Source organism: Oreochromis niloticus, linkage group LG2, assembly GCF_001858045.2.
Source record: "Oreochromis niloticus isolate F11D_XX linkage group LG2, O_niloticus_UMD_NMBU, whole genome shotgun sequence".
Taxonomy (NCBI): Eukaryota; Metazoa; Chordata; class Actinopteri; order Cichliformes; family Cichlidae; genus Oreochromis; species Oreochromis niloticus.
Genome location: NC_031966.2, coordinates 19,343,795 through 19,371,382, shown reverse-complemented (window position 1 = coordinate 19,371,382; position 27,588 = coordinate 19,343,795). Strand labels below are relative to the sequence as shown.

Sequence of the window (27,588 nt, the reverse complement as noted above, 5' to 3'; positions counted from 1 at the left end):
TTGCCAGTAGGGGTGATCATCAGTTTTGCGTGTAGAAACAGCGTCGTCCTCCCCCCCCCCCTCCGCCTCTTTTTTTTTTTTTTAAACTTCTAGCAGAAGTGCGGATGTGAGTTGCATATTGATACGGAACAGGACGCCAGCTATTTTCCTTTTTAAATTAAAAGCAATGCAGGCTTAGGCAATGGTCATTTCGTGGAGCTATGAATCCAGAGGAGCAGACTGTAACGTGGTTGATATCATTAGGAGTGCTTAGCTCCCCTAAAAAGAACATAGCGGATCCGGAGGAGTTTTTGAAAACCTCGCTCAAGGATGGAGTCGTCCTGTGCAAGCTCTCGGAGCGCCTCATACCTGGCTTCACTCCCAAGGTGAGTTATTGATTTAAGCTAACTCGAGTCAACAAATGCCAAACGATCCGTCGACGGTGAAAAGAAGGGAGGGGTTTGATGAAAGTGATACCGACGAGAACTTCTCCCTCCAGCAGGCCTTTGCGATTTTGTAGCTCACTGAACTCGAACCATGAAGTTTGAACAGCCGTCTGTGATAGTTTTGCGCGATGCGTGTCGCGTCAAAAACAACAGCAACAGTTAGAGTTTCAGACTTGCGAATACACGATATGGTTTCCTGTGAAGCGACAGAAATGTTCCGCATTCTTGAGAGGTGCGAGCCAGTGTGAACACCCACCAAAACAGGGCAAATTCAGTAGCAAGTGTGCGCTAAACATTGCGCATAGACCGTACTGTACAGAACAAACGGAGGAGTTTGCCACACTGTTTGACTCCTTTTTTTAAAGGTGATAAATTTTAAAACAACTTGTGTTCACTGTTTTAGATGGCAAAGTTGATAGTGATAAATAACAGTTGCAAAGACAGTTCGTCACTTCCTCCTGAGCGGCTGCTCTTCCCGGTGCGACCTCCCCTTTGAAGAAAAAAAAAAAAGAACAAAAAAGCGCAAAGCGGCGACAACGTGAGCCCGAAACAAAATCGGAAGTACTAACTTCTCCCTTGTATGGCAGACGGATCACCCTAGTTTTACATACATTCTCGGTGGCAATACAACATTGGTCTCACAGGAACTGTTAGAAGTTTGCTTAAAAAAACACAAACGTCAGCTTTTTTTTTTTCGTCGATGGGGATTTTATTTTGAAACTGTAAAATGAGCGGAAGTTGCTTGAGTAAGGCTACTTTGACGGCGGTTTTGAGGTGGTAATGGTTATATATGCATGAAGGAGACGCAGGAAGAATCTACAGTTATTTTCTTAACTTTAGGTTGCCACAGTCGGGTTGCGGCATCTCTTTTACTTACTGCGGGGCTCAGTGTATACTGAAGTGATTTGTAGCTTTGGCCTTGAGCGTTTGATAAGTGTGTCAGATGCCTCTTTGACATACTAAGCCGAGGTATGTGTTTATATATTTATTTCGTGTACTCAGTATTGCCAGGACCCGAGAACTGAAGCAGACTGCATTTCCAACATCAAGGAGTTTTTAAAAGGATGCTCGTCCTTGAAAGTGGAGGTAAGTTATCTCAATGTGTGGTCTGTCAAGTTTTATATTCAGAGGCATGTTTTGTTGAAATACACTGACCTCACTCTGCCGTTATCTCCTAATTGTCTACTGCAAGATGTGAACACTCTCTTGCTTGTGTTCTGATCTGCTTACCCTGCTGGCATATGCTTTCCCCTCACGTCCATGTGGAGTGAGCCATATAAACAGACATGCTGTCACTCACTCTCACTAATCAGTCAGCAAGTGAAGTGCTGGCCTGCATGACTTCACTGTCTGTTTTCAAATTGGTACAACTTAGTTCTGAACAGCATTTACTTCCTTGTTAATAACTTTTCTCCTGCATGCACTCGTGACTTAATGGTTAGTTTTGCTGCAGGTCAAAAATCCCCAAAGCAGTGCTGTTTCGCTCAGTGCATTCCCTAATATTGAAAAGTGGTGTATCATTTCCAGATGTTGGGAGGTTACCCTGTCTCTGTACCAGCCTGTTTGTTACCACCACACTGGACGTTAATGTCTCTTCCAGCTTTAAAAATAATATTTTTTGGTCTTGAATCACAACGCTTGGTTTCTTTAAAACAGCCAATTGAGTCAGCAAGGCTGGCTGACTGCAAAGTCAAGTGGTTCAGTAGGTCTGCCCAGCTGGCTTGTTATGTCTGGGAGGTCCCCTTTGCTTTTATCCACCAACTGTGCCCTAGCCCATAATTAGACCTTTTGCAGCCAGCCAGTAGCTCATGGGCAGAGGTTTTTGGAGAGGCGCTATTAAATGTAGCAGCCAGGGGATGTCTGTGTGGCATTATGGCAAACCTCGCCCATCCTTTGGTCAGTGATGTGATCATGTTAAGAGAACTTTTCATCCCTTTTTGCTATAGCTGATAATGCCTGTTTGTCCTGTGACTGGAGAAAGCAGTCATTCTGCTTTCACTTCTGCCCCGAGATGCAGAAAGAGGAAGCATCAATTACTGTTGGGGCTCTCCAATATTTGTTCTGTGTTATTAACTGTATGTGAAGATTTATTTGCTTTGATTTTTACACTCATAAATACATTTTCACTGAAACTACTGACCCCTGCCAAAACCTTTGTGAATGCTGGCAACAGTTATCGTGATGACCAACGGTTTGTTTTGCTTTTGGTGATGTAAAGCCAGTATTTGTAAAGGTAATGTTATGTGCCAGCTTTCTTTTTCCCTTATCTTTTTTTTCAACTTGTAGCGCAAGTCTTGTTAGTTACATCGACCCTAAGGCTCGTCCCACATTAAGCGATGTAATGATCACACTTATAGATGTTGTACACAACTCATAATGCAGGTTATACTACTCAAACCCTATATTTAAGATGTTTTATTTAAAATGTGAAACCTTATCCACTGGAGGAAAGAAGATAGCTGTCTGAGACTGACCGAGCAGCAGTGTGCGAGTGAGCATCTGTGTGTGCCTGCAACGCTGCCTGTTTTATTACAAACTGCTAAGACACAGAATATGGGTCAAACATGTCAGTTTTTGTCTGTCTTGTTAGAGGCTTATTCAAATCCCTGTGTGCATTTCATTATGTGTGTCTCTTTCCATTGTTTGTGCAATAACCTGGAGCGAGTGTCTCTGTCTCTCTAGCTGTGGATGTATGCACTAAACAAGTGCAAGATCTATTTAATCAGAGGGGGAAGGGGAAAAACAGATCTAATTTTGACCTTTTGAAATTTTCCATCCAGGTGTTTGAACCAGAGTGGTTATACACTGGCGACAATTTTGGCAAGGTCCTAAATACTTTGCTGGCGGTCAACTTTGCAACACAAGGTAAGAATTTGCCTTCTTTCTGATCTTGAATGTTGGAGATTGTTAATGTTTCATCCTCACTGACAGCATGTTATGAAAAGAAAGAATTAGATGCCTTTTCAGTAATAATTCCTATAATAATGGAGCTGAGATAATGAAGCGAAAGCACGTGTAGTCAGGTAAGATGTCATGTCTTGTATATGTGTCCTGATGAGACTGGTGTTCTTCTGCCTTAATCTACCAGTTGTATCCATGGAGCCCTTCGATATTATGATTGGTTCTAGTATAGGTGGGCAGCTGGCATGACAGTTTGTGTTTGTGTCACGCTGTGTGCCATATTTACTCATGTGAATCCTTGGCCTAATACACCCCCCCCCAAAAAAAACACCCTGCTCTCTTTTTTCTCTGTTTTCTTATGTAACTGAGTACTGTACATAAGTGCATTTCTTCAGTAAGGACAGCACAAAGTAGTGCGCATTGCAGCATTCCTACAGCAATTTGGGGCTAATTACTTTACTCAAGAGTCCCTGTTTGGGGCGACTGACAAGGTAATAACAGTATCTCTTCAGTATCTGGCTAACAGCTGCCGGAGAACCCGCAGCCTTAGAATTATTCAGTCAGCAACTTTTAGAACAAATCTGCCACCTCTATATGCTTTGTTACACATGTCATTGAGAACATGCGTGTGTTAATGTCCAGTCTTTTCTTGTTTTGTTTTGTTTTGGTTTTTTTTTATAGTAGAGCGAGAAATGTGTCTGAACTGATACATTTAAATACAGTTAACACAACTGCACCATCATCAAGTTTTGGGACATTTCCTTCAACTTCATTGGCTTATTTGATTTTGTTCTCTGTGATTTGTTGTGAATTTGCTGTCTGTGATTTGTTATATCAAGTTATTGGCATAGTGGTTTGAGAACATACATAGATACATACATAGTGATGAATAAATTGTTCACTCGAGAAAGCCACTTTTTTCGCTCCATTGTGTTTACAAAGATGTTTCTCTACTTGTTAAGTCGTTCCCTTTACTTCTCACCGCCAACAGCTTGAGGACATGTTGTGTACTATTCAGCTTTTTCAAGTCCCCAAAGACCCTCATCCTTATTCTCAGCTACAGTTCGATGATTGTTCAGGGCAGAGGCATTCAGCCTGCACTAGCTAGATTATTTTGTCAGTCGGTTAGTTTATGAGCAAAGAGTCTGCATATACATTGTGCTGCCATTTGCTGCCCTGTGATGTAGATGCATTTGTTTGTTTTTCTTTCACCGTTGAGTTTTGGACTCATTGTGGCTTCATCGTGGTCCATCAAGAATGCTGTTCCACGCAGTCATGAATGTTGGATTGTCCTTACAAAAACAAGGTGGTTTAAGGATATGAAGGTAATTTTACATCAGTTGTTGAAAAGTATCTTTTGGCAAAAAACAAAAAAAACACCAAACAAATTTTGAGGCGATCCTTGATTTCATAGTTGACATTAGGTTCAAAAAGTGAGGTGGTTCTGTGGGGATTATAACCACCTAAAGCAGATGTTACTCGGACATCATCGTTGTTCCCAGTGAGGAAGCGATGCCGATGTCTCAGAATTACAGAATATTTTAGGAATAGAGCAGAGGCTCCTGGCCCAACTTCACCTACTTCCGCAATGCAGAAAAGATCATACATGCTGAACGGGTTGAAGCTTGAGCAATACTTGTTGTGCCAAGAACAACTTTTTTTGTTTGGCTGACTCTTTCAGGCTGTTGGCCTTGATCACATTATTGTTCACCTGGAAAAATCAGATGCTTTGTTCATTTCTCGTGACCATCCCCAACCCCTACCTTGATTTGGTAGAATATTAACACGTTCAAGGAGTTTCTTTTTGGACAACCAGTGTCTTGAATGCACTTAAACGAAAGCACGATGCATGCCACTGTGTAAAATGTGGAACAGAAGCGTCTCTCAGTGCTGAGATGTAATTGATATGCAAATGTTTTACAGGCTAGCTATGCCCAGCAGCTGTTCTTCCGTCTTTGTATTTGAGCTTGACTTGAAGTTGATTATTTAGTTGATAGTGAATACAAGTGCCCCTCTGTATTATTGCTTTATGTCCTCTTCTGAGGTCAGCTCCTGTCGTTTGTGTACCTGTGTCCAGAGTTTATGTTTGTTTAGATTAACTGCTTTGAATATTGTATGCATACTGAAATAACAGTGGCAGCCACGGAGCTTAGCTGACAGACGGGCTTGTTAGGCTTCTCTGTGTGTGACGAGTGGCATGCAGACTCCATGAGCCCCACCTGCCACTGCCTTCAGTGCCATTTTCCTCATATTTCTTAGGCTTTAGTGTGTGGAACCCGGACATATTTGCATATGGAAAATAATAGTGAATCGGTAGCCTTTTCCCTTCAAAAGATTTTATGCTGTTTACGTAAAAAGCGTCACATTTTCTTCCTGCTAAAGTGCACTTAAGCGCTTGCCAGTTTTATAGCCTCAAAGCTGAACTCTTTATTTGATCTGAATTTGAGGTTACAAAGGCTAAATAGTCCCCTCACTTTATTTTTCATTCTTCTCTGATTTTTTTCCTAAAGGATTAGAGGGTGGATTTGGCTAGCATCCAGTTGGCATTTGATAGGCAGTCTTCAGTAAGTGTTTCTGCTTGTTAGCTTAGAAGAGGTTTGCAGTACCACCATGTGTCACTTTTCAAGTCAATACTGACAACAAAATTGATACCTCGGTCAGCCCATTTCTAGAGCTGCAGTCATGCTGTGGGACAACTGGCAGCTACTGACCCTAAATCACAGTTTCTGTGCTGCAGTGGCTCAGCGATGACAGCGCAGAGGGGTTCGGTGTCAGCAACACAAACTTGAGCTTGATTTTCTCTTCAAGCAGACATATTTGCTGGACTGAATGCCCACTTGGATATATGTACATTTGGGGTTTTTTTTTAAGTTGCTTTGTGATTTTTCAGCTGCTTGATCTTTTTTTGGAACAGTGTGTCAGTTTTGGCTAAATCACATTATTCTGTGAGAAACTCTAAATTTGTGGACCGTGTGTGTTCAATGTCCTGGGGCTGCACAAAGCGATGGGCCATACTCTTGAATTATCATCAGGCTGACAGCCCATGGAAGTATGTGTACCTGCATGAACTGTGTGCATGAGAGAGTCATAATTTTAAACATAAAGGTAACTGACGTATGAAGCTTTGTATTTCCTCTGTGTGTGCTTGTAGATTGTGCTGCTGAGAGATGTCCTCAGTCCGGTACCCCCTCTCCTAGTCAGGCGTCTTCACACACGCTGTCTTCTGCCAAATCCAAAGGCTCTCTGCGGAGACAATCCAAATCAGTGGTACAGTCTCACTTTTTTACCTGTTATTTATACAAATGTATTGTTTGCAGCTTATATAGTGGATGTTTAGCACAGATGACTGCACCCATCATAGTAAAGAAATAATTACATAAAGAGAGAAAATAAAGATGGTGTGGAAATTTCATTATACATTTACTTTACATGTAGATAATTGTCCGTTTGTTTTTTATTATTTAGTTAGGTGGTTACTTTAAAAATGGTGTTTTGATAAAAAAAAAGTATTAGTAGTATTCTCATTTTCCATTCCTCTGCCCACATTTGTGGTTGGATTGTACTATTACCTCCTGGAGAAATACCTCCTGCCAGACACAGTCACAGTCAGCAAGCGCGTTATGTATCAAGCGCATCTTGACCAGTCAGTCGCAGAGGAGGAGTGTGGGGAGAGGCACACCTATAAAAGTATTTGAAGGCTTGTAATTGGTTTAAACTAACTGCAAGCAACGTCGCTACATCGGCGTATGAGTTTGGTCTGAGTGTATATTTTTATTAATGCCTACCATGAAGTGTAGATGAATCATTGTATTGGCAGATGTACTTGATTCATTCTGTGGCTGTGTGGCTGGGTCCTTGGCTGCTAATGCTACAATTTTAACAATAATTGCAAAACGCAGAAATATAAAATTAGAGCCGTAGATTTCTTGATTTAATTTTTTAAGTCAAATTTTAAAATAACAACTGAATTGTTTAAAAATAAACCAACCATTTGTGAGGTACCTGAAATGTATAATCGAAACCTGCTGATGGGTTTGGATGTCTTGCTTTCGGGCTGTGACGAACTTTCTCAACAGGAAATGTCTGAGAACGGTGGAGGTGGGCAGCTGATGGTAAAGGCTCGCTTCAACTTCAAGCAGAACAATGAGGATGAACTGTCATTCAATAAAGGTGAAGTGATCCTTGTGACACGCCAGGAGGAGGGAGGATGGTGGGAGGGCACGCTCAACGGCAAAACGGGCTGGTTTCCAAGTAACTACGTTCGTGAGATCAAACCCTGTGGTGAGTTTCGCTGCTCTGTCTGGACCGTGAAATTGCTGTTTCCACAGATGTAGCCGTATAATGGTGTTATGAGTCTTTTGGGACAAAATACAGAAATTCAATTTTTCTAGGTTTCTGCAATTTGCATTTAGTGCTGTGTTACACTTCCTTGCTGTCACCTTCTTTTTCATTGTCAGTCATCCCATTCTGCTAAACGCTTTTTTTTTTTTTTTTTTTCAAAATTAGCATTAACATTTACTTAGACTCAAAGATAAATTGATTCATATGATTCATATGTTAACTATCAGAACACTTTACACAAATATCTTGTTCTTAATTAATAATGAGAAATAAAATGGTATATCCAAAAGATCAACCGTTTCACCATAATCTTCTGCAAAGGCACTTTCTGGCCATTCAGCACTATAGCGCAGGAACAGAAGTTGAGGTTATGACCATATTTGGCATATCTGAAAGTGTCCTGATGGTATTGTATTGGCATTGTTATTTTTCTTTTTTCAGAAACAACGTGATAGAATAGCACAGTTACACAAAAGCTGACAATGTACAGCACAAAGTATTTGATATGATTTGCATCTTAGAATAAATATAGATATAAAAGGGGGAAAAAAGCTGTCTTGGACATTAGAGAAAGGGGTTGTAGTTTATGTATTTAAGAAGAATGGCAACTTCTAATTTTTTTTTTTCTTTTTCTTTTTAATAGGACATATATAATTATTTCCCCTTTCTTTCCCCCCCAAAATATACATCTAGTATAAATGCATTTAATATCTTTTTTGATGGTTATGATCAAGTATTTCTATGAAGCTTAAAAATCCTTATTGCTTTTCTCTCTATAGAGAAACCATTGTCACCTAAAGGAACTCAGCTGACTAAGAACTACTACAGTGTGGTAAGTAGGAGCTATGCAGGACAATGAGTACGTTTTCTTTGTAAGACTTTGCTTTAAAGGTATTTTATGCAGAGCTTATCTTAATATTTTGGGAATAGTAAATGTTGTATCTTAGATGTTTAATGGAGTTTGTCAGAATGTACTTTTTCTTGGTGCTGACGGATGTTAATCATTGATTGAAAGTGATTTACTTTCCCAGAATAAATTAAGATCTGGAAGGTTTGGGATTCAGCTTCAACTTTGTGCATTTTTTTTGAATACTGCCAGTCAGACTTTCTTTAGGTTTTAGTTTGTTTAGTTTTTTAATATTTGTGTCGTTGATTTTGTTCGTGTGTGTGCGATGTTAAATATTCTGCTCACTGTGCTGCTTTCGCAGGTGGTACAGGACATCTTAGAACACGAGCGAGAGTTTCTCAAAGAATTACAAACCGTGTTGAACTGTTACCTACGACCCCTGCAATCCAGTGACAAGTAAGAGCAATAAAACAGCAGATGTGACAGGATCGATTAAAAACTGCATGCATTTATTACAACTGTGCTTAATGTGAGAAATGTTTACATGATGCCAGTGTTTTTGAAGTTGTCAAAATTGCAGTGAATTCTAAAATAACTTCTGTGTTTAGGCTCAGCAGTGCAGACAGTGCCACCTTGTGTGGAAATCTGGAGGATATCAATAGCTTCCAGCAGGGACTGTGTTTGGCTTTGGAGGAGTGTACTAAGTAAGTAATTCTGGATGCAGACATGCCAAAAAGTCTGTCATTGGTTATATTTAACTTCTTTTACACCACTCTTAGTAAAGAGCAACATTTGGACCACAATGGACCCTAATGGACCCTGTGATTGTTCTGTAAGACATAGTTAAAAGGCATCTGTAAAACAGTACCAGTTTTAAGTTTCATCTCATTTCTTACGCTGCACAAATTCTATACTTGTTGTTCTCCAAAACGAACCATACTTGATAATATTTTTGCAATCACTTCCTTCCTCCCAGACATCTCTTCCTATTTATTTCTCTATGGTACAAATATCATCTTGAAACTGAGCTGAGAAGTGTTTGAAATGGGTCACAGCTACTTATTGCACACACATATTTGAAAAATTCCTTTTGATTTGTTTATGCACTGGTGGTGAAGAAGTTTTAGAGCCACATAGATTGTGCAGTCCAAACACCTCTGAAATATTTCTAATGAAATAAGTTGGGCTTGATGCTTTAATCTTACATTTACAGACTTAAACCACCTCTAGTTTGTTTATAATTTACTGGGAAAATGGAAGATAGAGGTGGTGATACACTGAAATGTGCAAGGTAGTCTTCAGGAATAGTTCTCCAGGCTTCTTGAAGGATATTCGAGGCTCTTCTTTGGATGTTGCTCTATAAAGAACACAGAAAAGATGACAGCTGGCGGTGCGTTTGGGGGTAATGGTCAAAGAATGAAGCTGCTGTCAATCAGATGGTACTATTCTACCACTTCCAGCCCTAAACCATGGCCGAGCCTCCACCATGATTTACATATGGCTCTGGACACTCACTGTTGTACGTCTCTCCTTTGTACATAAGGACAATTTGAACCAAAAATTTCAAATTTGGATTCCTTCACACCTGTTGTCACTGATTTTCAGTTCTTGTGGAATTTGGTGTACCTCAGACTTGTTTCCTTTTCTTAAAAATTGCTTTCTTCGTAGCCACTCATCTCAACTGAAGGTTTTTTTCCCCTATTTCTTAAGGACGTGGCTTTCAGATTCAGTTCATGTTCCTTAGATGTTTGTGTTTTTGGTTTTGGTTTTTCTTTTAAAGACCTGCCAACAGTTTCCTCTAATTTCCTAAGGACACACTGTACACTATGCTAAGATATACCAAGTTTTCAGCTAATACTGTAGCTCTTTGGGAATTGCCTTGTCGGTGTAAAAATGCTATTTTATGTCTGTCAAACTCCGTCATCTATGGTATTTTTCATAGATTCAGCTAAAGAAACTAGAACAAGTGATGTGTGCTTGCGACAGGCTGCGAGTCGATACGATACTATTTGAACTGGTTATTTACCAAGCTGTCTGTGTTGTAGAGACAATACTGTTTTTTCCTTGAGTTAGTTGCCTCCGAGTGAAAAAACAATTAACACATAATTTCTGAAAGCCCAGAGAACTATTGCTAAAATTGAACAAAATCGTGAACAAAAACAGATGCTCACTTCTTTTATTTTATTTATTATGCCATCTTTTGTCTCTGTGTCTCTCTTTTCTTTAACAACCATCTTCCTTTTTTCACTCTTTTCACCTCTCTGACTTTGGCTCTGTTTCTCTGACATTGCAGGGTCCCAGAGTCACAGCAGCGAGTGGCGGCCTGCTATCTAAACCTAATGTGTCAGATCAAGGCTTTGTACCTGGCTTACTGTTCCAGCCACCCTTCAGCTGTCTGCATCCTCACCGACCACAGGTCAGCCCCCCCTGCGCACAAAACACCAGAGTCGGACATGTAGAACCATGCCAGAGAGAAGTCTCGCTTTTTAATTTCAAAGCGAAAAGAAACCAGTGGTGCAGATTTGTAACCATCATCTCCAGTGATTGAATTTGATTTTTTTTTAGCTAAACATTGTATTGCATTTTTAATAAATGTTATGTTAGTGGCATTCCTTAGACAATAATATATCCCATGAAACCCCATTTAAAAAGTCACAAGTTGACCTAAAGGTGAATGAAATACTTTCCTGGGGAAAACAAGTCAAATTTCTGCAGGTGACAGATATTTTTATTTCTTTCGCCTTTTTTCTTTAAGTACTGCATAGTTTGACATCTTCAAGGCCCAGCAAATTATTTAGTTTTTGCAGTCAAAGAAATTCTGTCATTGTTTGGATATAAATGCTGTACTGTCTTAAACTGACCTTCTTTGAAGTACACTCTAAAGTTTACTGGTAAGTTGAAGTTTGATACAGTAAAGCTTCTTCACCTCTTTTTTTTTTCATACGGGTTAATATGATATGGGAGAAAAGAATATGTGGTTGGTTTATGTTTAAATTCTGGGGGCACTGCGCACCATTTTAATGATCTCATGTCGTTTTACTTTGAACCACAAGGTGTCAGTAAAGGTAAAGAAGTGTTAGTGTCAAACCTGCGTGTTGTCTCCTGATGTTTCTTGGAGTTCAGTTGCTAATAAAATTCATAATTCTTATTGAGTAAGGGCTTCTCTTATGTGTATAGCAATAATAATGAAAGTTCCATGATGCAGTTTAAATGGTACCGCCTTGGGTAATGTTAAGGCGTCTAGTCTATTTCTGCACTGCGAGCTGAAGATTAAGTTGAATTACACACAGGAAGTCAACTGTTGACAGGATACTGTGTATAGCGTTGTGGTTATGGGGACAGGCGCACAGAGCGCTTTTCACAGTAAGCACATTTGCATTTCGGTTGCAGGAGCCTTTTTTGTCACATTCTCATTTACCCTTTTGTACCAGTTAGTGCTGCTGCAGATTTATGTTTTGGATCGTGGAAACTCATGAATGACGATCTCTTCAAACCACGTTTGAAGCGATCATGTTGCAGCTAACGACTTAGATTTGCACCAAACCAATGTTGACCTGATTTGCACTGTCTGTGAAATATTTGACCATCAAAGATGCATGAGATTTTCTCACATGCACCACAAATGTGATACACTTCAGTTACTGTTGTTTTGCAGTGCGATCGGCTCTGTTTGCTGTAACAAATAAAGGGCAGTGTGCGGTAAAATGTGATGTTCTGTCTCCAGGTCTCACAATAACATGTTGTTACTTTTGATTTCATCAATATACCATCACAAAACGTGAACATAATACAAATATTACATTTAAAAAAAAATCTAAACATATGATGACTACTATAGCACAAAAAATTGTTGTAGCATGTAAGAACCGGTTACCAGGCAAAAATATAGCTTAACTTGTACTGATTTTATTTTATTCATTTATTTATTTATTTATTCATTCAAGTAAACATGAAGAGGTGCTGTTGTCCGAGGTTGTCGTTTGCATTTACAATCGAGTTGCTGATCTTGTTAACAACTGAATAGCGTGACAATTAATATAGTCAAAGCTTATCACACGGTGTTGTTTTATGAGGACACTCATATTGTTTCTCAGCAGTGTTTCCACTGTTTAGTGTAGATTTCTGAACTCTGTCGAGTCATTTGTCACTTTAATGAAACATGGATGTATTTGTGTTTAAAATGACTAATTCTTTGAGCTTTTCTGCACACTTTGTTTCATTTTACTGGTCGGATAGTTCTGTGAAAGTGAGAGCTTTTGATAATGCGGTTAATGTGTGTTATATATGGAAACGTTGTGTTATTAAAAATACAAAATTTCACCCCTATGTTTTGCAATTCAACACAACAAGTTTTGTTAAATAAATACATGGTTATGTTGTAATTTTAAAGCTTATCCTACAATTTATTATATAGTAAAAACAAAGTTGTATATGATAATTTATAAATACCTGGCTTACAGCTTGTATGGAATCTAGACTCAAAAACCTGTTTTTCTTGTTACCAGTAATCTTTGATTTTTTGTTTTTTTTCCCCTCTGTACTTCATCCCTGGACACACTTTTCTTATAAAATACTGCCTATAAATATATATATGTGTGTGTGTGTGTGTGTGTGTGTGTGTGTGTGTGTGTGTGTGTGTGTGTGTGTGTGTGTGTTGTCTTAGTGAGGAACTTGAGAAGTTCATGGAGAGCCATGGAGCAAGTACTGGAGGAGTCATGACCCTGACCACCAGCCTCAGTAAGCCCTTCATGAGGCTTGAAAAATACCCTACCCTGCTACAGGAGCTAGAGAGACATGTGGAGGTAAAGGAGAGAGCATAGACATATAAAAAGTATATTGAAATTATATACAAGTATAAATACAATATAATATTTTTTACTGTGTTTTATTCACTTGCTTTACTTACAGAAGCTAAACTACCACTAAAGTTACACTATGTATTTTCATAAATTAAACAACTTGCATTAAATGATTTTTTTCAGTCTTTGAATTCCCGTTGTGTTGCACAGTATACCTATTATGTGCTCTTGTATTCCTTTAGGATAATGACTGTTATGTTTAAACCTGTAATGTTCATTTGCACCACAGGAAGCCCACCCTGACTACACTGACATTGTAAAGGCAACAGCGGCGTTTAGGAGCCTTTTGGTAAGTCTGTGGAGTCAGAAGGATCGGAGTGAACTTGTAGAGGAAGCCTGGGTTAAACAGCCTGGATAATGTTATGACAGACTGTGAAGCTCCTGGATTTCCTCCTTACAGGACCGTACTACCATACCACCCTTACTATCCCAAAAAAATAAGTTTTGCATGAAAATTTATAATATGGATTATATTTATTAAAATGTAATTTTTTTCCCAGAATAATAATCTTGAATAATAATTCATTGTCATCAATATTTTAACATTTAACAGCACATTGCACATCAACTATTTAAGTCAATCATTTAGTATATTTTAGTAATATTAATATACTGTAGGATTTATGAGTACATTTTCAACCTTTTTAGTCATTATAAAGGACGCATTAATCCTTTAGTGTAGCGGTCCTCAACCATTTTTGCGCCATGGAGCGGTTTATGTCTGACAATATTTTTACGGACCGGCCTTTAAGGTGTCACGGATAAATACAGCAAAATAAAACCAGTACCGGTACCAAAAAAATATTTTATTCATAGCACACAGGAAAAGACCCAGGGAAACCGAGTTAACGATAAAAACCCTGAAAACCATAAATTTAACACCCGAGCCTCAACCCGGTACCAAACGACTGACCACTGCTTTAGTGTGCTAGTGTTAATAGTGCCCAGCAGTAGTAATTATAGTGAGTTCTTGCCTGCACATTATTCCCCAATTAAGGTTTTGCTAAGGCAGTTAATGACAAATGGATAAATTTGCAGTTTTTTCAAGATGTAATCCATTTACTAAGAATAGCTGAATAATAGGTGAAGTCATTTCAGTAGCTGTGTGTGTCAGTGTCAGATCCTGGTGTAAAGAGTAGGCAGTTTTATAAAATAATGAAAACTGTATTCTGAGTTAAAAAGGCTTGATGTATTTGGAAACTAACACTTGTGGTTTCTTTTGCACAAAAACGGATCAGCTGCAGATAATGGTGAATGACTGCTTATGTTACAGCGCAATCTTCTGTAATGAGGCTTATACAAAGTAAAGCTTATTATCCTTACATATTGTCATTAAACAGGACTTGGATGGTAAATGAGGGAAAATGGTTACTAGGTGTAGAAAATGGTGATGCATAAAAGCCATTGTGCTGCTAATATGCTCGCTAATAAGGAACTAGTTAATGGTGAAAATGACGCTCTTGGTAAATAATGTTATCACACTTTCAATTTCGTGTTTACATGTTTTCATTTCATTCGACAGTGTAGTTTAGCACAATTCTGCATAATCAAGCAGAGCTCTGATAGGGGAGAAAAACCCAGAAACAATGCAGTGATCCTTTTTTCTGCTTGAAGTTGAGTGATCGTATTGTTCCTAAGGTGGGTGGGAACTGAAATGCCATCTTAAAAGAGCTGGATTAGAAACGAGCAACCGCACTATACCTGAGCGAACGCCACCCTAAGACACAAATTCCCCAGTATTGCTTTGACTTCCTCATAAGAGCAGATAAAGTGACTCACTCGTTTCTTCTACACAGGAAACTGGGGAAACAAAAAAAGGCATCACGTATCACTGCCCGTTGTAATTTGCAAGTCTGACGTTTCCTTGTGTGTGTTGAGTGTGGTTAGGATGGCTGGTACTTTAGAAATGCTATGCTAATTTACAGTGCTCTTTAAAAAAAACAAAAAAAAACAAAAAAAAAAAACACCTAATTTTTGATTGACGTGATAATGTTGCATTGTCACTTTTTTCTGCTTGAAGAGGGAGAACCCCTGCACAGCACCTGAAAAGTGTACTAGTTTATGTTGCATGCTAATTTTTATGCCTTTTACGTACATGGTAATGGTTACATTTTCAAAGCCATATCCACAGGGGGGAGAGAATATCCTGTTGCTTGTTACTCAGTAGTGCTAAAAGGCAAGAAAAAAGTGTTCAGAAAAACATCAGACTTATTTTCACCAGCATGTTGCACAGTTTTGTAATCTTGTGTGTGCTTGTGTGCTTAAGACACAGTGCCAGGATCTGCGGAAGCGCAAGAACCTGGAGCTGCAGATCTTGTCAGAACCTGTGCGGGGATGGGAGGGAGAAAGCATGAAGAGTCTTGGTCATGTGGCCTACACGTCCCAGGTCCATGTGAGAAATGGCTGCAGTGAGGTGAGAGAGGTTTTACCAAATGAGAAAAAGCTCATTCAGCCAAACTATAGTGGAACTGCTGCAATAATACTAAGCACAAAATATCCCTTTGTCAGTTTAGAATATGTGTACAATCAGAGGTTTGGTAGTATTTTCCCATTTCTGAAAGCCAGTCCTTGTAGCATTTGAGAACAATCATATCAGTTAATTAATTAAGCTGCCTGGCTCCTTTACTGCTCTCTCATAACAACAAATAATTGTTGTTAGTTAAAAGATAATTTATCTGTAGTACATTTTTCTCTTTTCCTGTTGAGATCCAGCAGTGTACCAATCTTTAAAACAAACTAAGTTTCTAGTTTTCAGGAACTGTGGGTGCGGAAGTCTGTTCCCCTTTGTTGCTAAATCAATACCCCCCTCAAGTATCAGAACTGAAACCTAAGTAGGCCATAGGCAGACCTAAAAGCCGTCTCCTCTTTCATGTGTGGTTTCTGTGTAGGGGTCGATTCGTAGTCCGTGGTTGGAAGAAAGCCCAAGATACACATTTGGATTCACCCCCCCCCTTTTTTTTTAATCACTGCCAACCGCTTTCCAACCAGCATAACAATTACCATATTTGTTTCATAACTCATTTGAATTTCCATTCATATAACAAACAAGTGTTTTCCCAAACTGGCCTGGTGCAACCGGAGCTAAAATATGCTCACTTTTTTTTTCACATTAGGAGGGGAAACCTGAAACGGCTTGCCTCTTGCAAAGAAGTGCAATGAATCACTTTGGTTTACCTTGAATAACTCAAGAAAAAAACCACCAAAAAAACCATAACCAATCAATGTTGTTCCCTTCACAATAGGTTTGGAAAAAATAATTACCATGTGTCTCTCTTTTAGGAAAAAGAGGAGCGTTACCTCATGCTTTTCCCCAATGTGTTAGTAATGCTCTCTGCCAGTCCCCGGATGAGTGGCTTTATTTATCAGGTATGTCATTTGCCTCCCATCTAGACAAACGCTTTGAAATCGTGTATAAACTTGTGGCTGATTTAGTGTTTAGTCAAACTTAATGTATTCAGTCAGCTGCAAATGGCAGCTTATGCAATAAATAAATACCAAGTGGGTAAGTGTACTAAATATAAATCACTGTTTTCCTTTTTTTTTCTATTCCATCAGTTGTGGAAACACTGTCTAAAACATGAACTAGATACTATCTTAGAATAGAGTGAAGAAACATTTGAAGTTGCTCAGTTTCAACATTTTCTTTACATATACATGTTACATATATGTGTTTCATTAAACGTCAGTTGTCCCTAATGTTATCCAATCCTGACTTTTCTTGATTAACCTTTTTTTTTGATCACAACATACACAGTTCTGCATATTTTAGTTTTTTTACACTTGAGTGTTCCTCTGTCTTTGGTTTTCATCCATTCAGGGAAGACTGCCTCTAACAGGTACCACAGTAACGAGGCACGCAGAAGATGGAGACATTTCCCACTTTGCCTTTGACATCACAGGTTTGCATCTAAAATCCAACCAGCCATCCCTCCATTTCCTTCCACTTATCCAGTTCTGAAATTTTAGGACAAAAATAAAGAAAAAAAGATTTGAGAGGACAGTGATATTGTTCTTATATAATAATATAAATATAATAATAAATATTTGACCAACCAATTCATTGTATTGTTTAAATTGTGGCAGATTCCATTCAAACATTTAACATTTAACATTTGAAGTGATTCAGGACAACACTTTCCCCCTGTAAAGTATTCATGCTTTCATTAGTTCATCGTGTTTGTACAAAGCAGGGCTTTTTGTCAATATGACAAAAAATTAGCCCAATGGTGGAGTCAGTCTGGCCTCCTTAAAAAAAAGCCATCCATCCATTATTCCACTCTTCTTTTTCTTCTTTTTTTTTTTTTTTAAAAAGAAAGCTGTTTTCTGTATAACGATGTGAAATGTTATAAATGTGATTGTTTGTAAATGCGAAACCTCATATTTTCAGTGTCTTGACTTCCAATATTAGAACCATAAGGCTTTTCAAAAATGCTTTGATTATTGCTAAAATATAAAATATGGGTAGTACTGCTCTGGCTGTGACATACGTTGGTCTTATGAATGGTACAGTTGTGGTCAGAAGTTTACATACACTCATCATGGACGTGAATGTCATGGTAATTTAGATGATTTCTGTGAAGTGTTCTTTATCCAGGGTGGAATGATTATTTAGCATTAACCTTTAATTACTTTAAAAGGAAGAATAATTGTACAATTTTTAATTTATTTTAGATTTTCTCCAATCCGAACAGGGGCAAAAATATACATACAGGATCAAATATATACATACATCCCTACTAATATTTGGTTAAATGTCCTTTACCAAGTTTCTCAGTGCACCTTGATGCTACCACCACCATGCTTGACAGTTGGCAACTACTTATCACTCTTATCATTGTGGCCAAATAACGCAGTCGTTTTCTCATCATACCATAAAACTTTGATCCAGAAGGCTTTTGGCTTGTTCATGCGGGTAGCAGTGGGAAATTTCAGTCGCTGCCCAGAAAAAAACATCGTTTTTCCAAAAGCGGTTACTTTTCTAGGTTGGCACCCTTTCAGTCCATGGCGATATAAGAGTTTCCTGTTCATGGCAGGCCTGAGCATTGGTGGTTCCTGGGCTGTTCCCGAAGACCCCACCTGAGACTGACAGTTTGGGTCTTTCTCCCGACCTTGGCGACTTTGTGTAAATCGGCAGTTCTCCTCCTTAGAGCTTCACTGAGTCACTTAAACTTTCTCATTGTTCTGAGGACATTCATGCCCATCATGAGTCTACGTAAACGCTGTATGTAACACCTGTGAAGGAGAGCAGCTCTTCGTTTATTGTGTGTTGTCTTATTTGCTGCAGGTAGCATGATTGATCGCATTACAGTGTTCTGCAGCAGTGCCCAGGAGTTACAGGAATGGCTGGAGCACCTTCAACCTTTTACCAAAGGTGGAAGCCCTGCCAGCACCATTTCAAAGGTTAGGACAGAGACAGCCGCATGTATATACATAAATTCAAAACAGTACCAAAAGTGAATCCTACACAGTTCCCAGGTGTGAAAACCAAAAAGTGACAAACGGCAGACTCGTGTTTCACCACACATGCACAGTAATTCTCATGTATTTGCTTTGCTTCCTTTTGTCTGGTTCAATGCAGAGTATAGATGGTAAACCAGTGAGCATGATCGGTGCCACCACTCACCCACATCACCAGGGCAGCTTCAGCAGTGTCAGTCGTGGCCCCCTGGAACCACCAAAGATTAGCAAGCCCTGGTCTCTCAGCTGTCTGCGGCCTGCACCTCCCCTCAAACCTTCAGCCGCTCTGGGCTACAAAGAGGTAGAAAATTGCAGAGTTGCACAAACAAACCCACACCAGTCTCTTAGTATCAGTCATTCGATACATTGCCAGAAAACTGTACCAATAGCAGAAGTCCCCTTCCTCTGCTTGCCCACCGCTGTATCCGTGTTTGTTCTTAACTTGTCAAGCCTTACAGCGATGTGTTTTAGACTAAGCCTTCCATTACATGCACTAAATGCTAATGAAATTTGAGCCATAAAAACTAGACACGTAATAAATATTAAAAAACAAGTAAAGTACACACGAACTTTAAATAAACTAAATATAAACATTCGGCTTATACGCACGAGAGAGCTCAGTCTCCATTTTTGGCTGGTATGTTACATTTTTAAGATGTACAAACTAAATTTCAAGCACAAAGTAGATGTGTGTGTGTGTGTGTTATAGTCCATGTTTGTAAGTTAACTGTCATTTTATGAAAAATTCTTAGAATTAATAGGACCGAGAAGATTGTTTAAGATTACAAAGACCTGTCTGAAATCCTCGCTTTACTGTGCACTTCACCGGATGCTGTTTTTTTTTTTTTTTGAGGCACTGGGCTCACTTCAGTTAGTTTGACATAGTAAATGACATAGTTACATAGTTAGGGTATGATAATTTTTTTTTTAGATTGAAACTAAAGTGAAATGTTCTTAATTTAAAAGTTCAACACCAGTATGCTCTTAGACCGCTTCCATAACTGACATAACTTAATCAGTGCTGAGTAAGCTTAACAAATGTTAATGGTTATGAATTATATTAAGTCTGCACAGTTAAAAACAAGTATGGGAGGAAATGGCTTGACTTAGAGTTATAGATTTATTTATTATTTTACTAGTAAAGCATCATATGGGTTAAATCAAGTGTCAGCACTAATTATGGCTTAAATGTCACCGGACACAGGAAGTACTGAGGTACTGAAATACTAAAGTGTTCCAAACAGCTGCTTCTTTGTTCTCAGTGTCGCAATTCAACTAGTTAACACATACACATGTTTTTACTCAGTACTTTTATGTTATTTTGAGAATTTAGGTCTGTTGTTTATTATTATTATTTTAAAATTGATGTACCAGAAGAGATGTGGGACTCTCTTCTGAATTGAGACTCCTCTACTAAAATTATTGCAATGAGATAAAGTGGTTGACCAGTCTTATCTGAATACTACATTTTTTGAGACATAGTGAACTTATATTTTGGTAATATGTTGTTCCAAATAATCATTTAGTGGTTTAGACATTAATAGAAGGAACTGTGGTATTGCTATGCAGTAGCTCACATTAATGCTGTGCATCAGCGCAACAAAATATGGTTTGGTGCGCACAACTAAAATGTATGTGGTCACAGGCTCTGAAAAATGTGGTAATACCTGTGACTTTAACAGTTCAGGGTGTCTGTTAGCTAAAGCGACCTTTCAAAGGTAAGCAGCGGGCATCATTTTAGCTTTAGTTGCGAGAAGGGGAACCATATTGAAGCTACTGAAAGTGTTCCCGAAATATGGGCAGGCAAGGTGTTGTTCTGAGGAAATATTTTCCAGTAATGGCAGCAAGGTCACCAAGGGTGCCTGGCATTTAAGAAAGATGACTGCATCAGTGGTTATGAGCTACTTTTTTATGAGCAATGTGATGTTTACCGTGTGGTCTTATGTGGGTGGTATAAGCTTTTCACAAAAAGTATCAAGTCAGCATTTTTAAAAGTTTCAATTCGACTTGAGTCTGGTTATATGTTGAATAGATATCAGTGTATCACAGGTGATATCTGCAAACTAACATGGGTCTTGTATTTTAAATATGCTTTTATGCCTTCTTGACAACAAATTTGAAGACAGGTGCAAGCAGCATGCTTGCAGCCATCTGGGTCTATTTATCTTATAGAGATTGCATGCACATGTCCTGAATGCATTGCTGTCTTTCTGTCAGTTTTCTCTTTTCCTTATACGTCTCTCTTTATACAAAACCAAAATCACCCTGTTCTGCACAGACAAAGAATAGGTGAATGGCAGATGGGTTTTTAAAAATGTTCATCATTAACTCTCACTAGCGCATCCTCCTCTCATTGTATTTTTCATGCACATTTTCCCCTTTCTCTCTTTCTCCATTCTGCCTTCTGTAGAGGATGTCTTATATCATGAAGGTAAGGTTAGACCTCACTGTGTTTCTATTCTCTGTGTGTGGGAGGATGTGGGCTGAGAAAGGTGGGATGGGGTTGCCTGTGTGTGTGTGTGTGTGTGTGTGTGTGTGTGTGTGTTGTGTGTGTGTGTGTGTGTGTTATCTCCAGTGTTGAGCTAGCATGTCATTGCTCTCTCTGCATCACCCCTCTCTTTTTGTCATCTGTTAGTTTCCTGTTTCTGTGGTGCCGCAAATCTGCTATTTGTCTTCTAGTCGTCATGTACGGCATCAGCTATCTTTTGAAATCCTTCTCTGAAGGAGCAATAGTAGAAAATTGTACTAGGGAAGCTATTTTTGGACATGTAGGCACAGAGCATATTGAGGTCTACAGTCATTCAGCCATGAATATGTTTCCACATTTAAATTATCAGCAGACTAAGTATGCTTTTTTGGCTTAGATGACATCCCACTTCATTTAAGTTCAAGTTCATTTAATGGAAAACCTGGTGGAAACTATGTTCTCCATGCATAGTGATGTAGTTTTTTTTGTTTTTGATCCAGACAGGTGCGCAAGTTTAAACACCAACTTCTAAATGAGCGGAAAAGCTCAGCTTAGTCAGTCGTTTAAGACGTTAGCCAAAATAGCTTCATATGCATATACTTCATAACCTTTTACGTGTGAGGTCATTCTGCGCTTGAGTAATTGCTGAGTTGCTAATGGAACAGCACCTGAATCTACCTTTCCTTCAACTTTGGGAAATGACTTCCCCGCACGCAAAACCCATATAGGGAAACAACCTTTACACCGTGCACCTGCATTATTGTAAGTCCTGTGGCCTCTTCAGAGGTTTCAAAAGACAGGTGGTGACAATCAGGAGTCACTCCGTCCTCCTGATTCTTACGAGAAAACCGTTTCAGCGAAGTTTAGGGATGTCCCATGAATCAACCGTTTCCAGTTGCGTGTTCGACCAACTTTTCAGTTCCAGCCAAGGACGCGGGGCAAATGACATCATAAGATGTTCTTAAGTCATTTTGCAGCACCTGTATGTAATGGTACATCACCGTCACTGTGACTTAGGAATCGTTTTTAACACGTTAATTAGTCATCAAAGCGCAACTTTTCATATGTTTAGTGAAACCATCATTTTGACTGTTCTAAGACCCCAAAGTCAGCAGTTCATAAAACCACATGGTTTGATGCACTGTATAAATTATTTAGATAAGATCCTTTCTCATGGTTTTCTAAGTGATGCAGACCACAGATAAAGCTTTTATATTGAAAGTATTTTTTTCTTCTGCCTTTGCTGTAGTGGGATGCGGGTAAAGATATAGCTAAAAAAAAAAAGGGTGATGAAATAAGTCATAGTAATTTGTTTTTTTGTACAACTCTGGTAGGCAAGGTACATATTAACACAGATCACTGGCTAATTTGGTCTTGGTCATCATCACATGCTTGCTGCTGTGTTTGTTGATGGATTTGTGTGTGTGTGTGTGTGTGTTTACTGATGTTTATTCACATGGGATGCACATCCCTTTAAGCTTGCATTCTGGTTGGTTTGGACCATTGGCTTTCAGAAGTGTGTTGCTCTGTGTGTGTTGAAGGAGGGATTTTGTGTACAGAGATGTACTTAGTTTATTGTCGACCACCTCCAGGATACCAGCAAGAGCCCACGGCCTATGAAGAAGTTCTTGCCAGGAAATAGGAGGAAAGAGCGCAAGCCCTCTGATGATGACATTCACATTAGAAGAAGTAAGTGTCTTGCCTTATATTAGGGAATGGGAGGCGTAAAGCATTGCTCCAAACAAGCTTTTAAACAATAAGTTATGTTCTTTTAATGATGTTGCTCAGAAATAATGTAACATATATGGTTTAAATCACTAGAGCAGACTTGGGGGTTCTGCAGAGCTGCTTTATCTTAAAATGAACAATGAAGAAGAGCGCACACAGAACCAACTTCTTGCCTTACACCTCTAATGTCATTTGCATTCATTTCAGCAGAGTGCTGTGTAATAATGGCAATCTTTGGTTTTGACAGGTACAGTTGCTCTGGAGGAGGATGCTCAGATTCTGAGGGTAATTGAGGCATATTGCACGGGAGCCAGCCTGCATCAGAGCACCACGGGTGTGTATTTGCAGAACGATGTGGATGAATTGTGTCTGTAATGCCTTTTTAGAGTTTTATGCTCTTGCATATTTTTTTAGTTTTGTCATTATTTTATGTGTTTGTGTGTTTATACAGCAGTACGGAAAGAGTGCGTCCCTCAGGTGCTCCTGCCAGAGGAAGAGAAGATCATTGTGGAGGAAATGAAGAGCAACGGGCAGACGGTTATTGAGGAAAAGTAAGGATAGAATTACTTAGTACTCTTTTTATGTGTACTTGAATTCAGATTTATTTACTTTTTTTCTGCAGATAGATTCAGATTTTTGATGTTAATCCTGTTTAAACTGTTGAGATGCTGTCTGTCTACCATATGTGTGGGTATAGATGTACGTAAATGTGTTTGAAGTGCAAAATAATTAGCTTTCTTTGAGATGGAGAGGGTGCATATCATATCTTGAAGTATGACACAAACACTATACTACCCTTTTTTCCAGGAGTCTGGTTGATGCCGTGTATGCTTTAAAGGACGAGGTTCATGAGCTTAAAAAGGTGAGTGAGATTGGAGATCACTAATGCAAGAATATAGGTGGTCTGGGGGGCAGCAGTCACTCTGTTTCCTTTCCTGCCTGCTTTTCTCTTTTGTGTATCAGATTGAGTTTGTTTGGTCATTTGGACATTTATAATCAGTCACTTTCAGCGTTTAATTCTGGTAATGAAATCATTTCGTTTTTTCCAACTCAAGTTCTGCTCCATGTGTGGGGAGGTGGGGCTTTTACGCATACATGGTGAAACTGAGAGCAGACGAGATGAAAGAAATGAGTGCAAGCACAAAGGAGACTCATGTTCAAAAATTGACTGCTCGCTATTTAGACGTATATCCTCAATAAAATATTTAAAGGTTTGGGGTGGTTTTTGGCAGTAAGTAAGAAGAGAACTGAATTTAAATGTCCTCAAATTCTTGTTTACTTCCTGAAATTCATCCTCGAAAGGCTCTGATATATCTGCATTATTATACCTCTGATAACTCTCCTACCTCGGATAACTTTTTTTTTTTTTAAACTTTGTTATTTTACTCAATGTGTGGCAGGAGAATAAGTGGATGAAGCAGTTTCTGGAGGAGGAGCAGAAGTCTCGTAAGGAGCTTGAGAGACTTGTCCGTAAACTGGCTAAGCAGAAGAATGATTGTGGCTGGGATGACGGCGCCCACTGAGCACAACCATCCAATCATCAGCATTCGTGTGTGGCTGTGCATGTATGTGTCAACATTTCTGCAACAACGCTTGCGGGGTGGGAGGGGAGGAGGGGGGGCGTGGGGAGGCAGAAAGTGTGTGTGTGTGCGCGCGCGAGTGTGTATTTGTGTATCTATGTTGTGTTATCACATTTCAATCACACAGAGCAGGCTTGGACTTGCTCTCAGGGGTTCTGGAGCTTGATTTCTTTCTTCCTGACCTAGACGAGACTGTACACATGCTTCCTTCTGAAGCAGCTCAGCTAAACTCAGACGAAACAAGCAATCCCCCCTTGGTGACTGGCACTGTGAACACTCCCCAGCAAATGGAAGAATTTTGGACAAGGACAGAGAGAGTTTGCCACCATTTCTTTTGCTTCACTTGGAAATAGAAAAGGAGTATGAAGCCATTAATTTTAATGGCTGTTCTCTTGCATGCACCTCTGTTATCAAGGGGACTGATTTTATTCTTTTTCACGTCATGACTTTGTCATTGTTGTATTTTATTTGGCATAAGGGTCCCTATGGGGAAAATAGATATTTTTTTTTTGGGGGGGGGAATCTCTCTTATGTATGTGTGATTTGTTTTTGTGTGTGTATTATTCTAGACATTCGCATTACACATTTCCAGGCTGCTTTTTAGGCAAACAATCAGGTTAGCTCATCGTCGTAATCTTAGTTTTAAAACAGAGCCCGTCATCGTTTATTTAAAAACTGCATGAATGTACATGTATCTACAGTGTGAATTCTGCATCACAAATGTGATAATCGAGATATTCAGATATATAGTCCAAAGCTATCAGGGATGCAGCTGCGTATTAAAATAGGAAAGATCTTACTATGTATCTTTTATTATACAAGAGTACACAAATAATGACAAAGATATTACCCTTACTCTTCGTACTAAAATATATCCAAGAATCCTTTTAACATATAAATTGCATAGCTATTTATTGTTCACCCAAGCATTTCATTGTGGTGTTGGCTTTTTAGATATTGTTCTGCTGCCTTTATGTCTGTCTTTTAATTAACTACACTGATATGTAAAGGCAGGAAAAAAAAATCCGCTGGCTTTAAGCCAAGGGAAAAAACAAATTTTTGCATCACATAGGAGGAAAGATTACTTTCGTATAAGAGCATGCCTTGAGAATTTAGATGTTTTTGTTTTGCAGCTTCTATGGTATCCTTGTGGGTTCCTGTTGAGCTGATGGAGATAGAGGAAATGGAGACGATTTGTCGGTTTAGAGTAAAGCTCAGCTTTTTTTTTAAAGTGCCTCCTGAAGGGGTTAAATAAACTAAAGAGACTTTAAAACCAGGCCAAGACTCAATGCATATTGAAATATCATGGTCGGTGTGCTGTAATAAATGGCTCAAGCTTTTAGTGGGTCTAAAAAGAAAACGGGGCTTAACAGCCTCTCGAGGACTCTCAACGGTACATTTCCTTATGTGGTTTTAGCGTGTGCACTGTCAACACTGTTTCCTTATCTTACTGCACTGCAGAGAGGCAGTAGATGCTTCTGAAATGCAATAAGTGACTGCTTTACTAACTGACCCTCTGGGTTGGTCCCAGCATGGTGGGCCCAAGTTGGAGTAATTGCAATAAAAAAAAAATACAATTTATTGGCCAAAAAAGTTCAAGTTAAGTGCTCGTTATATTTCATTTGCCTTTATTTAATTAAGTCTCTTGATGGTAATCAAATTTAAATTGATTAAAAATGACTCAAAATGTATCCTGTTGTATTACTGTATGTGAAGTGCTGTTCACATAGATCTCGTGCGCCTCTTTACAGGGACTCTGAAGCACTGTGTGTGATACAGGGCAGCACTGGTACATCAGTAACGGGGTCACTGTCTCGCTCGAGCATGGCTGCAGGGTAATGCCTGCTCAGGTGCTGAAGCTGCCCTGTATTATTTGAATTGGGACAGTGATAGCATCTAGACTTTCTCCGGCATTACTGCTGCTTCCTGTACAGATGTGTGAGTCCGTCTTTTCACATGTTCGCTGCTGAGAGTAACATTACCGCTGTTGCTGTAAAAACTGCTCTCATAAGCGCCGCATACTGTAGTTTCAAATTCCCAATAGTCTCAGTGAGCACTTACTGGTGGAAAGGAGTTGAAATCCAATTTTTAACCCGTTTGTCTGAAATCTTTTCTCCAGACCACTGTGTGTTTTGTTTTTGAAAGACTGTTCTATGCAATTATTGTTGTTGCAAGTATTGTAATGCTTTTTTTTTTTTTCTAGATACCCTGTACTTTGTTTGGTATGATCATTCTTTTATTAAAACTTTAATATAATACGTGGAGCTCAGCATTTGGTATTGATTTATCCAAGTGAGTAACGGAAAACTCCTTAAGATTTCTACTAACGACGAACGGCGTTCCTTCATTCACACTGGAAATCCACAGAGATAGGCTTTTCCATGCTGTGCTCATCATGTGTGTGGTTCAGGAGTTTGCATGTTGCTCAGATGCGGTAGTGAGAAACAGGATGGAAGGAGTGACTAGAATAGATGACATTCTCTAAGAATGTACCTCCTCTGCAACTTCGTACACCTCCATAGAGATTCACACTTTCCATGCTCTTGTACTCCACCGTGACAATGACAGTGTGGTAGGTTTTGTTATGTCTAAGGTGTTGAGGGTGTTTGGTAGAATTTTATATTACTCATCATTTACAGTATTAAAAAAAGAACTTACACTAGACAGGTTGCAGTTTAAAAAAACAAACAAAGAAAAAACTTAGTCACCAGGCAGGTTAGAGTAAAGTCACTCATAACTGGAGATCAGTAGTCTCCAGGTTTGAATCCTAAAATCTAAATGGTCCTTGGACGGTCTGAACTGTATTATATATTTAATGGTTGTCATTAAGAATTGCTGTATTTCAAACTGAAGTGGGGCACTTTGGATTTTTGAATTATACACTGCAAGTTTTGAGAGTCTGATTGAAGGTTCATGCCCCATTTATCAAAATAGCTACTGGCTGCATGGGGGGAAAACAATTTAAATGATAAATATGCAGCAG

The 27,588-nt window shown here is 39.0% G+C and overlaps 1 protein-coding gene across 3 annotated transcripts; it reads left to right on the top strand.

Annotated features, from left to right (window-relative positions):
- Positions 1-66: 66 nt before the first annotated feature.
- Positions 67-26,869, top strand: arhgef6 (Rac/Cdc42 guanine nucleotide exchange factor (GEF) 6). Of its 3 annotated transcripts, none has more exons than XM_013271351.3 (22): positions 67-365; positions 1,428-1,511; positions 3,206-3,290; positions 6,478-6,593; positions 7,403-7,607; positions 8,447-8,499; positions 8,876-8,970; positions 9,123-9,218; positions 10,808-10,930; positions 13,178-13,316; positions 13,603-13,662; positions 15,640-15,786; positions 16,653-16,739; positions 17,191-17,272; positions 18,658-18,773; positions 18,952-19,131; positions 21,241-21,261; positions 22,890-22,986; positions 23,273-23,359; positions 23,480-23,576; positions 23,833-23,887; positions 24,426-26,869. In XM_013271351.3, the coding sequence occupies exons 1-22, from the start codon at positions 201-203 to the stop codon at positions 24,546-24,548; spliced, it is 2,313 nt and encodes a 770-aa protein (XP_013126805.1). In that variant the 5' UTR covers positions 67-200; the 3' UTR covers positions 24,549-26,869. The 3 variants fall into 3 exon arrangements, with proteins under 3 accessions (XP_013126805.1, XP_005467501.1, XP_013126806.1); XM_005467444.4 differs by having other exon boundaries at positions 68-365; positions 23,477-23,576; XM_013271352.3 differs by lacking the exon at positions 21,241-21,261 and having other exon boundaries at positions 68-365; positions 23,477-23,576.
- The last annotated feature ends 719 nt before the right edge of the window (positions 26,870-27,588 follow it).